The following is a 15,386-nucleotide window of genomic DNA, read 5'->3' on the forward strand; positions in this document are numbered from 1 at the left end:
CCACTTAATGTCTCCTGTCTGGCCCCTAAAACACCCAAGACTATAGCCTGCCTATGTTAAGAGAAGAAGAGGAAGGTCACCCTCATATACACATGTCTTTGGTCCCTCCTCAGTAACACACTAATAAGCATAGGTGTGAGCCCAAGTAACTCCAAAAACACATCAGGGGATCAGGCCTAGAGGGCGCTAACTAGGGGCCTGTCTAGCCCACAGACAGGTCTGATGTGTACAGTGTTTAAAGCAAATTTGAACAAGTCAACATTTAAACATCAGAAGCATGCATATAAAAACTAACTTCTGAAAAACAAAACAAAACCCAATTTCCAGCTGCGTTTGAAAAACTGTAAACTGTTCTAGAAGTCCCATGACGCAACAACACAACCGGCTAGGGCTGAGGAGAAGCATCTTCTCTGTCACCTCGACCCTGGCCCATTTATGTCACGTGCCCAGCCCCAGTGGGCCCAGAGTCTATAACCCTACTCCAGTCCCAGAGACCGGCTGTCTACAATGTGCCCCACGCTTCTGTACTCTGTGCCCAGCGAGCACCCATTAATCCTTCAATGCCCAACTGAAATCTGGCATTTTTTCTGACCCCCTCCGGGAATCCACTACCGCCTTGCCAGTGTTCTCCCAGGGCTCACACAACAAAACTGGATCATAACAACACACTGACCATAGGAGAGCAGCTTGTATCTCCCCACTCTGTGCTTTCAGTTCCCAAAACGGGGCATAAAGCAAGTGTTCGAGAAATTATCACGAATGAGGCACTTGAAAACAGGTCCAGCTGTTCCCAAACCACGGGGCTCTGCGGCTGGCTCTAGTCTCAGCACCCACACAGACAAGAGGGAGTTTACAGCCCATTGGTCCATACTGGGCACTGACTAGTGCTCAAATGGCCCCAGTACCAAAGGGACAATCATAAACTGACAGTGGTGACTACCATCTACGAAGAGCCTTTGTGCCAACCAAATAACTTAAGTGTCTCACTGAATCCTAACCTAATTATGATCCAAAATACCTATAAGACAGGACATATTACTTTGTTCTACTTTTAAAAATAAGGAAACCGAATCCCAGAGTGAATGAGTGCAGTATAATGACAACTACATGTTTTGTCTTTGTCCCCGGTTCCTTAGAATTTCCGGAGTGATAGGCATATCTTTTGTCATTCACAATGAGCCCCTTTCCACTGTTCTGAGTTTATGCTAATGGAGTGTCTCTGGAGCCCCTAGATAGTTTCAGGATGAGGGCTGGTTGCCAGCAAAAATCCAACCATGTAAGTGGAGGATTGCCACTTGCAGCTCTGCCACCCCAAACTCCGGGGAAGGGAGAGGGGCTAGAGACTGAGTTCAATCTCCAAATGGCCAATGATTTAAATAATTGTGCCTGCATGATGAAATGTCCATAAAAACACTGCGTGACAGGGTCCAAGGAACTTCCGAGTTGGTGACTACAGCCACGTGCTGCACCCCAACTCCACGGGACAGAGGCTCCAGCGCTGAGACACTTTGGACCCTGCCTATGCCGCTCCTCATCCTTTTGGCTGTTTCTGAGTTGTACCCTTTATAATAAAGCAGGAATTGTAAGTAAAGCACGTTCTAAAGTTGTTCAAGAGAATTATGACCCCGAGGAGGAACTCTGGCAGCTGCCGGCCAGGCAGAAGTGTAGGTCACCTGAAAACCACATTTGTGGCAGGTGTCTAAGGTGGGGGCACTGTGGCGTCTGTGCGAACTCTAGAAGTTAGTGTCAGAGCTCGATTAAACCACTGAGTTGGTATTAGAGAATTGCTTGGTATAGAAAAACTATAAGGATTTTTTTGCAGGAAAAACCCCCCACACATTTGGTGTCATAACAGATGTGGTCAGAAAACACCACACAGAGTCATGGTCAAAGCTTCAGGGCTCTGCAAGTGGCCCCTCTGGGTGACTCTAGATTCTTCTCAACTAACCACAGCACCCGGCCTGCATTCTCAGATAGGGAGAGCCTGTGGGAGGAGCAGGGGCCACCAAGGCCACTGAAAAGGAGCATTAAAGAGGAAAAAGAAAAATCATGAGTGTGGTGTCACAGGAGGCAAAAGTACAGAGTGCGGCAGGAGAGACTGAGTGTTCCGTGGCAGATACCACCGAAACGTTTAGTGGGGGAACTGAGGAATAGCGAGACCCAGGCACACGGAGGCCCCCCGCGCTCCTGAGCAGAGGACTGTCACGGATATAAGGTCAGGGCAATGGACTGGGGGAGGAGGCTGTAACTGTGCTTGGGGAGGACACATGAGGCTTTGGAGGTGCTGACACTCTCCTATCTCTTGACTCATGTGGTGGCTACACAATCTTTATCATTCTTCATTAAACTGTACATTTACTTTTAGAAGTTTCTCTAAATATGATGTATTTGACAATAAAAGGTAAGAAAGGAGAGATTAGAAGATAGGGAAATAGAGAAGACACATGCAGACCTCCCACCTCTTTACAGAAGTTTGGATAAGCAAAACTTGATGGGCTTTGCCTGACCAGGCGGTGGCGCAGTGGATAGAGCATTGGACTGGGATGCAGAGGACCCAGGTTCGAGACCCCGAGGTCGCCAGATTGAGTGCGGGCTCATCTGGTTTGAGCAAAAAGCCCACCAGCTTGAACCCAAGGTTGCTGGCTCCAGCAAGGGGTTACTCGGTCTGCTGAAGGCCCGCCGTCCAGGCACATATGAGAAAGCAATCAATGAACAACTAAGGTGTTGCAACGCGCAATGAAAAACTAATGACTAATGCTTCTCATCTCTCTCCGTTCCTGTCTGTCTGTCCCTGTCTATCCCTCTCTCTCTCTCTGAAAAAAAAAAAAAAAAAGAAAGAAAGAAAAAAAAAAAACTTGATGGGCTTTGAGGGCCAGCTAAGGAGGGTGGGAGCCCTGGCAGGTTTTCAGTGGTCAGAAAGGAATGGAAGACAAGAAGGATGGTGTGGGGAGAAGGCAGGGGGCGTTAATCAAAGTAAGCACAGGTGAAACACATAACTGTCCAAGCTCCTAATATACAGAGAAAAATACAGCAGAAGTAGTCCCATGGATTTGTCAAAAAATATATGATATATATACATTAACACCATTTGAGTGCATCAAATCATGCTTGTGTAAAATATATATATTTTTAAAAATTTAAAAATAAATACATACTTTGTGAAACCTATATGTTGGGCATATAAGTTTGTGAAATCTGTCTTTTTGGGGTTTGCTCACTTTTATTGTTAAAAATGGCGCCCTGGCCGGTTGGCTCAGCGGTAGAGCGTCGGCCTAGCGTGCGGAGGACCCGGGTTCGATTCCCGGCCAGGGCACACAGGAGAAGCGCCCATCTGCTTCTCCACCCCTCCGCCGCGCCTTCCTCTCTGTCTCTCTCTTCCCCTCCCGCAGCCAAGGCTCCATTGGAGCAAAGATGGCCCGGGCGCTGGGGATGGCTCTGTGGCCTCTGCCTCAGGCGCTGGAGTGGCTCTGGTCGCAACATGGCGACGCCCAGGATGGGCAGAGCATCGCCCCCTGGTGGGCAGAGCGTCGCCCCCTGGTGGGCGTGCCGGGTGGATCCCGGTCGGGCGCATGCGGGAGTCTGTCTGACTGTCTCTCCCTGTTTCCAGCTTCAGAAAAGTGCAAAAAAAAAAAAAAGGCCATTGACCACATGATTGTGTTGCCCAGGTGATAGTGCTAATTACCTTTCTGCTTGGGAAAGGCTTGGTTATGCTAACGTATGCTGGAGGAGGGTTTTTTTTTTAATAAAAAATAAAGTTTTTTTTGTTTGTTTGTTTGTTTTTTACTTTCTTCATTTCTTTCTGTATAATCTGAATACAGGGTGGAGCAAAAGTAGGTTTACAGTTGTAAGTATATGAACAACTGTAAATCTAGTTTGGTCCCACTTTGTATTTTATAATTATTTATTACATTCATAATCAGGAAAAAAAATAGAAACTGAAACTGCAATTATGTTAAGTATTAATCCCAGTTTGGTGAAGCCACCTAGAATAAGTGACTCTATTTTAGGTCTGTGGTTTTCTTTTTAACAATTGAGAACAAAGGTGAAGTGAGAACAGGAGCAGAATACATGCCTTTTCTATAGTTTATTTCTCCCCATTTTTCTGCTGCTTAGTTTTCAGATCCTTTAATCAATCCTTAGCATACTGTGATTGTTCAAGTTATATTCTTGTATCTTTACATTAAAACTAGATGGTATTCTTTTTTATTTTATTCGTTTTTAGAGAGGAGAGAGAGAGAGGGAGAGAGACAGAGAGAGAGAAAAAAGAGACAGAGAGAGAGAAGGAGGGCAAAAAATAAACTTTCAAAAGAGGAGTTAGGAGGCCATTTTGGAGATCGTGTTGTTGCAGGGGCAGAGGCCACGTGGTTGCAGAGGAAGCAGGCAGCCACGATGGCAGAGAACTGAAGGGGAACAGAGGTGCAGGGCTTTGTGAGCTCCTGAGCTAGTGGGGCCTTTGATTCTAGGAAAAACGGGAAAGATTCTCCTGGTGTGGAACCGGAGAACATGTGAATGGGTTTTAGTGCCCATATGTTTGTTTTTACTCGCTTGCGGTGCAAACTAGAATAAAAGGATGGCCCACCAGTTCTTGGCTCCATTGTTTCATTACCATCTGTCTAAATGTAATGAGAATCTGCATGGGCCAGACGGCTGTCATGGCCGCGACTACTGGACATACACTATACAATTTTATTAACCAAGGTCACCTCGATAAATTCAATTAAAATTTAAAAAATAAATGAATAAAATATATACTTTGTATAATCCACCTTATTTATCATTTTCATGGATATTTATGTCAACCTTTATTTCACACATATTTATTTGTGTGATTGGTATAGGTTTTTCTAAACCTATAGAAAGGTGTTCTCAGGTGACACATCACCACCGAGGTTTTGCCCCAGCCAACACCATCCAGGACATGGGTGGATGCTAACTTCCCACTTTAAAAGATGCGCTTTGATATGACCAGATGATGTGGTAGTCAACACGCAGAAAGTCTTTCATAATTAAATTTTAAAAAATCAAAATTTCAGAACTCACAAAATAGTATTTCTGGGAGTAAAACCCAGTATGAATTAGTAAGAAATCTGAAATACAAAGTCTTTTAGCAGATTTATCTATATCAAATAAGCAGACCAGATAGAATTAAGGGGGTCAGGTCAAGCCTGGTAGAAGTCTGCAGGAGAGTGATGTGGTTGACAGACGACTGTGGTGGCCTCTGACATGTACTAAGAGGAGTATTTCTTTTTTGTGTGTGTGACAGAGTCAGAGAGAGGGATAGATAGGGACAGACAGACCAGAAGGGAGAGAGATGAGAAGCATCAATTCTTCCTTGCAACTCCTTAGTCTTCTTAGTTGTTCATTGATTGCTTTCTCATATGTGCCTTGACTGGGGGGCTACAGCAGACCGAGTGACCCCTTGCACAAGCCAGTGACCTCGGGGTTTCGAACTTGGGTCTTTTGCATCCCAGTCTGACGCTCTCTCCACTGTGCCACCGCCTGGTCAGGCTAACATGACTCTTTCTGACTGGCAGCAGTGCCCACTGGTTTGAGGTGCCTTTGTACACATTGTCTCATTTCACTCTTAAAACAACATTGTAAAAAAAATATTATCATCTCACCTGGCCTGTGATGGTGCAGTGGATGAGCATTGACCTGGAATGCTGAGGTCACTGGTTCGAAACCCTGGGCTTGCCTGGTCAAGGCACATACTACAAGCAACCAATGAACAGCTAGAGTGAAGCAACTATGAGTTGATACTTCTCGCTCACCACCTCCCAACATGGGGCTCTAAATGACCTACCCCAAGATCATTACACAGTCATAATGAGTGACTGTTGACTTGAACCCAGACAACTTTGTCTGACTCAAAGCCCATGGCCTCAACCTTTCTGGTAGTTGCTTCTTTGTCAAATAAGTTTTCCTTCAAGTTTCATTCAAAGCCAAGCCAGGCCTCTCCCTTGACCACTATTTATTGAGAAGACCTTAGAAATACCAGGATCTAGGATACCAATGAACCTTGCCCCATGGAGACAAGGACAATGACCTTACCCCACAGAGCTTACATTTTGTTTGGGGAGGTTTATGAGGTCCTCTTTGCTATCAATTTAAATCACAACTCTGTAAGCATTTTCCTATGGATAACACAAACTTTATCTTAAAAAAAAGTTGAGACATTAAAGCACCAACTCGTCGTTGGAGCACCTTAGTTGTTCATTGATTACTTTCGTATATGTGCTTTGACTGAGGGGCTTCAGCCCAGCCAAGCTAGTGAGTGACCCCTTGCTCAGGGCAATGACCTTAAGCTTCAAGCCAGCAGCCTTTGGTTCAAAATGGCAACCATGGGATCATGCTGATGATCCCACACTGGAACCAGCAACCCCATGCTCAAGCTGGTAAGCCTGCGCTGAAGCTGGTAACCTCAGGGTTTCGAACCCGAGACCTCAGAATCCCAGGATGACGCTTTATCCACTGCACCACACCAGTCAGGCTAAAGCCAACCAAGTTTTCAACTGACACCAACTTTTCTAGTTCAGCTCTGCTCTCATTTTTTCCTCCCAAAAGAGTTTAAACAACACAGAGAGCTACCTTTCAGGAAGACCCCCTCCTCTGGTACCCCACAGGATCAACATGGGAGTGGCCCGCCAAGCAAGGTGACCAGCTCTGCCTCCTCCCCAGCTCCCTCACAGGGGCCACACTTTCCACGATGCTGCACACATCAGCGCCAGCCAGAGGGAGAGGAGCCTCCCGGGGTAGCTGCCCTCTCAGCAGCTGCGGGGCCCACAGGCTTTCTCTCCGGGCACAGAAGGGGGAAGCAGCCGAGTGCTTTCCTGCATTTCCCTGACTGATTCCCTTTGAGCTCTTGCACCTGCTTACTTGCAAAGAAATATAAGAAAACCAAGGGCTATTAAGTTTCCTATCTCAATTAGCACAGTAAGGACAAGTAACACAAGTCCAGGAAAAGGGGCCAGGAAGTGACCAGCCAGGAGTTTACCATGCTGACTGGTGGATAAGGCTGTCAAACGGGGTCAAGAACCCAAACCACAGACAGCAGAGGATACATTTCCACTCAAGACTGACCAAACTACTAAGCCCTCCTTCCAGGTCCTCCCAGTTGCTTTGAATTTAATAATATTCCTAGGCTTTACAAGTTACTGGCACTTTCTTTTTTTTTTTTTTTTTTTTTTTTTTTTTTATATTTTATTTATTAATTTTTAGAGAGAGAGGAGAGAGAGAGAGAGAAGGGGAGGGAGGAGCAGGAAGCATCAACTCCCATATGTGCCTTGACCGGGCAAGCCCAAGGTTTCGAACCGGCAACCTCAGTGTTCCAGGTCGACGCTTTATCCCACTGCGCCACCACAGGTCAGGCAAGTTACTGGCACTTTCATTCTTATTTTTAATTCTTCCTGAATCAATACTTTTGTAAATGACTTTTGGGCCCAGAGTAAAAAATATACAAAAATGCATTAATTCCATTTTCTCTTTCCCATATTCTGTACATATCCTATCTTCTCAGAGGATCATAAAATTGAAATGACATAGTTAAAGCGGTCAAAATAATTAGTTTCCACCATTAGTGAAGATCCCATTTTTGTTATAGTTTTATTGAACCCAGTAAAAAAATTTACAATTTCACAGTTGAATTATAATGGAATATTTAAATATCTCAATGAACTGGAACCAAACACGACATGGAAAGATGCCAACTTTCCCTTGGAGCCAGGGAGCACACGATCCTTGCAGGTCGGGGTGGTGACGTGTACTCACTGTCAGGTTCCAGTTGATCTGGGGGATCCTCATGTGAAGGTTGAGACTGAACAGAATCAGCAAGACTCCAGTCACCACAAACGCACTACAGCTCACAAACTCAAAAAAGTAGAGGCCTTCACACGGGGAGCATTCCATGATGGTCTCTATGCAGATGAATGCGATCAGGGCCAAAATCTAGGAAGACAATTGGAAATATACATGTATACGTATGTTTACTACACATCTGCAGACATATGCGCCTGCCACATTTAAATAAAACTCACCACCACCATATGTAGCCACAGAGCTTTCCTCTGGGGACGGCAGTTACCACTGTCAGGAACATGGCCTGACTCAATGCTTCTGTAAGCATGTAAAGGTATAGAGCCTTTATCAACTCTCTCACGTGGACAACCTGGCCCCCCCACGGTACACTGAAACCAGTCTAGTGTGGTATGGCCCTTGTGAGGAAGCAGAAAGGAACATCTCTGCAATGCCTTCAGTTCTAGCTCTGCCACAAGTGGACACTCCCTACGCACAATGCTAATTTATGGTCTCTACCCTAAAAATGAGGCACATTTAATTAATTCATTAGCTATGCATTTTGAAAGTTTATCATTGGACTTGATCACAAAAAACATACTGGCAACTGATAAAAATACTGTTAAATCTACCAATAATAGAATCAATTTCATCTGAAAAACCAAAGTAAAATTCTAACGCGTCCCAAGAGACTGGAGATCGTAAAGTCAAACAGGTATCAACGGAAATTACCAGGTGAACTTGTAAAGGAAGATGGTCAGGAAAAGGAGGGAGCCCAAAGGCTGCGTGAATGGCCCTCTGGTCAAGGAAAGGTATGGTGGCCTTACCCCTAAAACCAGATCAGTCTTGGGCTCCTGGCCTCTACTTCACATCTTTACCCAAGCACCTCACAACCTACGATGTCAAGCCTACGTCACAACTTCCAGGTCAGACCCTCTTTCTGAGGTCAAGGAAGTATACGGAGGCAGCTCTGTGGAACCAGATTTGTCCTTGGGGCCAGTGACATCAGCATCACCAGGGAGCTTGTTAGAAATGCACACTCTCTGCCTCCTCTCCTTGACCAACAGAGTCAGAATCTGCTTTTCTGACAAGAGCCTCAAATGATTCAAGTGTGGGAAGCGTGGGAAGCACACGCTGTTCTGGGGCTCCTCCACCTGCTGGAGTCCCAGTCATGCCTTCCAATGCCCTCCTCAGCGCCATCCCCAACTGTGTCTCTGCCTGCCAGATGTGATATGATTCCACCCTCTCCCGGGCAGCTTGCTCGTCTGTGACTGCATTCCACACTCTCTTATACTAACCATTATGCATTCTGGGCTTTTTAATGGTACACCAGTCCCTCTCTCCCTACTCCCAAGATCCTTGCACACAACCAGCAAATGGGAGCTCACGGAGCCACTAAAAACCCATACCAACAATTCCTGACTTACTCGTCAGCATCTCTACAGAAAGGAAGGGCGGCTCTGCTTTCTCTACCACCAATATCTTCATGCAGAAGGACACCTTTTCTAGCAATATGTGGTATTTTCACACTTCTATCATAATCAACACAATAAAGAATGGGTTTTTAAGCACATACCTTGTGCTTCTCCTATGGCTCCCCTTATTCTCTACAGAACCATAGACTTTAATTCCCCACCTGAATTACATGTCTGACTTGCAAGCAATTTACAAAGAAATAGTTCATATAAGGGAAACTGCTAAACCTTTTTTTTACCCAGTTGGAACTAGCAATCTTGGGCAAGAAATAACACACTGTACTGATGAGTTACAAATGTTTCTGGTATGTTAACTTCAACCATATTTGTGTGGGAAGATAACACCTATATTCTTAAATATTAAAATTAAAATGGTTTCAAGAATATGCAAATCTAATAGACCACTCAATATAGCAGTTACGAAACAGACAAAAGTCCCTGTCTCTAGCTCATATTCTAATGAAGTTTTTAAAAAATTAAATTAAAAATATAGTATGTAGACAGTGATAAGCACAAAGGGAGAAAATCAAAGCAAGGAAGGAGAATGAAATGTACCTAGGGCATGGGCATTTGAAATTTTGGACAGTGACCATGGAAGGCCAGTGAGATTTATAACAAAGTTTATTACAGCTTATCACAAAGGATATTAAAGAATACAAATTGAACAGCTAGATGAAGAGATACACAGGACAAGGTCCAGAAGGGTCTTGAACACAGGAGCTTCTGTCCCTGTGGAGTTCTAAGTGCACCACCCTCCAGCACCTGGATCAATTTTTGGTTCACCAGCCTGAAAGCTCATCAGTTCCCTTGCTCAGGAGTTTTTACAGAGCTTAATCTGCAGCCCACCCCGTTTCCCCTCCCAGTGGTCAGTGAGCGAGGTTGAAAGTTCCCCTGGAAACCAGCCCCCATCCTTAGGTACTTTCCAAAAGTCATCCAATCAACACAAACTCAGGTGTGGTTGAAAGGGGCTTATTGTGAATTCAAAAGACACCTCTTATCACTTAGGAAATTCTAAGGATTTTATGAGATCTATGCCAGAAATGGAACAAAGAAAAAAAAACATAATTTGTATTATAAATCACAACTCATTATAAATCATAACAATTCATATGTAGAGAGAAATATAGATACACAAATATACATATACAATTATTTAATCAATCCCCTATTGATAGGTTATTTTGGTGGTTTCCAATAAGCAATACACCTTTTCCCCCCACCTTTCGACACAGCTAATGTCAATGTTTCCTCCAGCACAGTAAATTCTAACAAGCATCAATGAAGTAAAACCCATTGGCAAACAAAAGAACAAGAACTCAAAATTATTTTGGAAGCCAATACTTCAAGGCAACCAAAGAGTCAAAAGTCATTCAACTTATAATACCTTTTAAGTTGACAATGTCACATGCAAAACTGTACAGAGACATTCAAAGGTGTAAATAAGGAACAGTACTGTATCTGCTATCTGGAGATCACAGGTGCCCTTGGAGAGAGCCCTTTCCATGTAGCATGACCCACTGACCAGGAGTAAATGTTTTCATAACGGACAAGTAAACTGACATTAAAAGGCTGTCAGATTTCCACAACTGTGGCTAATTATGATTGGCAGCATCAAAACAGCAGGAAGGGAGGGAGAAGAGGTTAGCTGATTAAGTTACTATAAAACTTTTTAAAATTTCCTAGCTCCTGTTCCTATCGGTGGGAGTGTCAGCTGTCAGGACTGGAGGGCTGTAGTAATGAAAAGTCCCACTCATCAATACGTGTGCTTGCAGGCACAGAGTGAGGTTGGAGGCTTGTGCTATGAGATTTTCCCAAGGCAGATTTCTTCTCAAGATGATGAATGAAGCTTCAGAACTTCCAAACTTCCAAACTCAGCACTCACCACTCCAACTTCCTGACTATCAGAGCTCCTTTTGCCAGGCGGAGATGGAATAGCAACGGGCATTTCAGGAATTTGGCAAATTAAAAGTTGAGTTGAGGCCCTGGCCAGTTGGTTCAGCGGTAGAGTGTCGGCCTGGCGTGCGGGGGGACCCGGGTTCGATTCCCGGCCAGGGCACATAGGAGAAGCGCCCATTTGCTTCTCCACCCCCCACCCCCCTCCTTCCTCTCTGTCTCTCTCTTCCCCTCCCGCAGCCAGGGCTCCATTGGAGCAGGGATGGCCCGGGCGCTGGGGATGGCTCCTTGGCCTCTGCCCCAGGCGCTGGAGTGGCTCTGGTTGCAGCAGAGCAACGCCCGCCCGGAGGGGCAGAGCGTCGCCCCCTGGTGGGCAGAGCATCGCCCCTGATGGGCGTGCCGGGTGGATCCCAGTCGGGCGCATGCGGGAGTCTGTCTGACTGTCTCTCCCCGTTTCCAGCTTCAGGAAAAAAAGAAAAAAGAAGAAAAAAAAAAAAAGTTGAGTTGAGAGACACGTTAAATTGGGGTTTAGCTTTCACTTCCACGTATAGTTACTGTAGCTTTCCCACTGTAAGAATGGCTTCCAGATATGCTTTGATCTGACATTATGATGAAGAAACAGGTCCTAAAACTCACAAGATAAATGGGTCCTACAATGCCACAAAAGTATGCGGGTAATGAAGGAGAAATGGGGTTTGAAACATATGGAGCCAGAAGCTAATCTGTGGAGAATTCTTCAGATCAACAAATGCATAATACTCCAAGTGTACAATTCTGTTTTAATCGGTACCTAAATGGAAGTTGCGTCCTATCAGGAACGAATTCAATAATGCAGAGTATGCAATTATAAACACACTCTACATTTTCTCCCTTTTTGGTGGGAATCATATAAAATAGAATTTATTAGAACTGCAGGGTTTGTAGGGCAGAAACCTGTCGTGGTATTACAAAGAGTACGTATGTGGAGGAGGTTATAGTTCATGTGTCCCAATGCATCAGACTGCATCGTGGGGTATCTGACAAACCTTGAACTGACAAAGTCTGACAATCCCAAATAAAAAGGCATACAAAATTGCCTCCAATGCATTAAAATAGCCTGAAGAAACAATGTCCCAGTCATGACCTCTTACACACGCTCATCAGAAAGTGAATGTACATAGCAGAAGAGCACACTGACTGTATGACAACAAGGATGCGCGATACAATGCAGTGGTGATGTAAAATCTGAATTATTAGGATGCTTTCCCACAACTGACTTTGTACACAGGCAGTCCCCAGGTTACGAACGCGATAGGTTTATACATTTGAAAATATTTTAGTATTTATATGCACAGAAAGGTAAAAATAAATACGTTAAGACAAACATCTGTCTAAATTACACTGAATAGGTAAATGTAGCTGTTCCAGCTTACACACAAAATCAACTTCCCAACAAACCTACAGAACCTGTCTTATTCGCAACCCGGGGACCACCTGTACTTTTTCAAAATTAACTGACCATACTACAATTCATTTATGAGCTGTCTGAGTGGAGGCCAAAAACAGAAAGGGAGCACTTTTAAATCTGTAATTTAATGCATTTCTCATTCTAAGTACTCACTATTGTACCTAGTTTTATATTTTTAATTTTATATTTTCTTCCTGAAAGTGGACCTCCAAAATCATGAGTCACAAGCCCTTCAAAACCTGAACTTCTTCTGAGTTTGGGCAACAAAGGTGAGTGGATGAGACGCCTATTCCTTCTGGCAGCAGCCTGCAGAAGCCATGAAGTTTCTCCCTGCTGCCTCCCCGGCCACAGCAGCCAGCAGCGTTCCAGGCGGCCTCCCTGTGAGGCTAATGGGCAGCCAGCTCACCACTGACCTGACAGTAGCATTGTTGGTCAAATAAGTTTGTAAATTTGATATATGTTTGCTCACTTATAGTTTGCATTGGGTGTGAGGGATAGGCTGTAAGCAGGCAGGGTCATTATAGCCTAAGGCTTAGTTTTAAAACTAAGCTTTTCCCGGCCCTGGCCGGTTGGCTCAATGGTAGAGCGTCAGCCTGGCGTATGGAGGTCCTGGGTTCGATTCCCGGCCAGGGCACACAGGAGAAGCGCCCATTTGCTTCTCCACCCCTCCCCCTCTCCTTCCTCTCTGTCTCTCTCTTCCCCTCCCACAGCCGAGGCTCCATTGGAGCAAAGATGGCCCGGGCGCTGGGGATGGTTCCATGGCCTTTGCCTCAGGTGCTAGAGTAGCTCAGGTCGCAACAGAGCAACGCCCCCTGGTGGGCGTGCCGGGTGGATCCCGGTCAGGCGCATGCAGGAGTCTGACTGCCTCCCCATTTCCAGCTTCAGGGGGGGAAAAAAAAAAACTAAGCTTTTCCCCACACCCTTGACTGTTACATGGTGGGGGGTGGTACACTCTCATGAGAAATCCCATTATTCCTCAGATAAGTGACTTTGTATCAGAGACTTTCTTGTTTGCATATTGGATTCAAGGTTTTGATTTCTACACTATAAAATGGGACAGAGAAGCCTATGCTGGAGGAAGCAGAGAAAGGCCATGTGGAGGAGAAGCAGCCAAGATGGCGGAATGCTGAAGAAGTCAGTTTGTGCAGAGAGAAGGAGATGGGGAACAGAAGTGAATAAGGCTGGTGAGGTAGAAACCTTTGATTCTAGGAAACTCGGATAAGTCAGTGGCTTTGGGAGCCCTGAATGGAAAGGGAAGTGTTTTCCCACTGTGTATTTCTTCTCCGCCAGGTGCAAGCTAGGATTAAAGCTAATGGCCCACCAGTTCTTGGCTCCATTGTTCCATTACCATCTGTCTGAATCAAATGCGAACCTGCACGGGCCAGGAGGCTGGGATGGTGGCCGTGGCTACTGGCTTTAAAAGTGTGTAATGTGGGTGAGAAGGAAACGTCCCTTGTGCTAAACCTTGAGACTTGAGGTTTGTTTGTTACTACAGCATAATCCAGCTCATGCTGCCTAGAAAGGGCATTTTGGCATAATGTTCAATTTCTACATGCCTGGGTATCTGACACAAAACTGCAGATTTACAGGATAGATATGTTATCACCCACTCTTATTTTTTTAAGATTTTACTTATTGATTTTACAGAAAGAGGAGGTGTATGGCCAGTAGACACTGCTGTCACAGCCATGCAGATGCAGGTTCCCATTCGATTCGAGCAGCTGATAAAGAAACAGTGGAGCCACAAAATGGTGGGTCATTCCTTTATTAAAGTCTCACCCTGGCCAACGAGCAAACACACAGGGCTCCCAAAGCCACTCACATGTTCTCTGGTCCCACAACCAGGAGAATCTTCTCTGGTTCCTCCTAGAGACAAAGGCCCCGCCAGTCTTAGCGGAGCTCACAACACCCCTCAGCTCTGGTTCCCCATCTGCACACCTTCTCTCCCTGCCAACATGGCTTCTTCCTCAGCACCCTGCCTGCATTCTCTTTGCTCTCACTCTGCAAACAGGGCTTCTGTCTCCTTCTCTTCTCCTTCTTCTCTCCTTTTCAAAACTTTCTGGCCAGAAAACCTCTCCTCCAGCAAACATTACCAAGACAATGGCCCTTCCCAAACAGGAAGGTAATTTGCAATTTCACAGGCCCACAAATCCCTGGCACTGCCCAGCCCCCAATGCAAACTATAAGTGAGCAAACATAAAAATCATATTTTACAAACTTATTTGACCAACAGGAGGGGTGGAGGGAACAAGAAGTATCAACTCATAGTTGCTTCACTTTAGTTACTCATTGCTTGCTTATTGTATATGCTTTGACCTGGCAAGTCCCGGGTTTAGAACCAGCAGTTTCTCATATGTGCCTTGACCCCGGAGCTCAAGCCAAGCCAGTGACCCCTTGCTTAAGCCAGCAAGCTTTTGGGCCCAAGCTAGTCACCTTGGGATCATGTTGATGATTTCATACTCAAGCCAGCGACCCCACACTTGAGCTTGTGAGCCTGTGCTCAAGCCAGAACACACTCAAGCCTGCAATCTCAGAGTTTTGAACCAGTGACCTCAACGTCCCAGGTCTATGCTCTATCCACTGCACCACCACTAGTCAGGCAAAGCAACTCTGTTTTTATTGAATATGTTTATATTCCCATTAGCAGTAGTTTTTAAACTTTGCTGACCAAAAAACACAACACCTGTTAATAGCCTCCTGAACTAATGCTCCAGGAAGCACAGCGAGCAAATCATCAGTCTGGTTTAGACAGTGGGAAAATATTTCTGTTATGCTTTAAG

General features: G+C 45.1%; 1 protein-coding gene and 1 non-coding gene across 2 annotated transcripts in view; one reads left to right on the forward strand and one right to left on the reverse strand.

Annotated features, from left to right (window-relative positions):
* CMTM4 (CKLF like MARVEL transmembrane domain containing 4) overlaps nucleotides 1-15,386 on the reverse strand; it is a 68,559-nt gene that overhangs the window by 11,651 nt on the left and 41,522 nt on the right. The window contains exon 2 of the mRNA XM_066243814.1: nucleotides 7,768-7,944. Coding sequence (XP_066099911.1) covers nucleotides 7,768-7,944 — 177 coding nt within the window. The remainder of the gene's footprint in view (nucleotides 1-7,767; nucleotides 7,945-15,386) is intronic.
* Nucleotides 13,165-13,240, forward strand: TRNAP-UGG (transfer RNA proline (anticodon UGG)). The gene has a single exon. It is a non-coding gene; the product is annotated as a tRNA-Pro (tRNA).

The sequence above is a fragment of the Saccopteryx bilineata genome, chromosome 9, assembly GCF_036850765.1.
Source record: "Saccopteryx bilineata isolate mSacBil1 chromosome 9, mSacBil1_pri_phased_curated, whole genome shotgun sequence".
In the NCBI taxonomy this organism is placed as follows: domain Eukaryota; kingdom Metazoa; phylum Chordata; class Mammalia; order Chiroptera; family Emballonuridae; genus Saccopteryx; species Saccopteryx bilineata.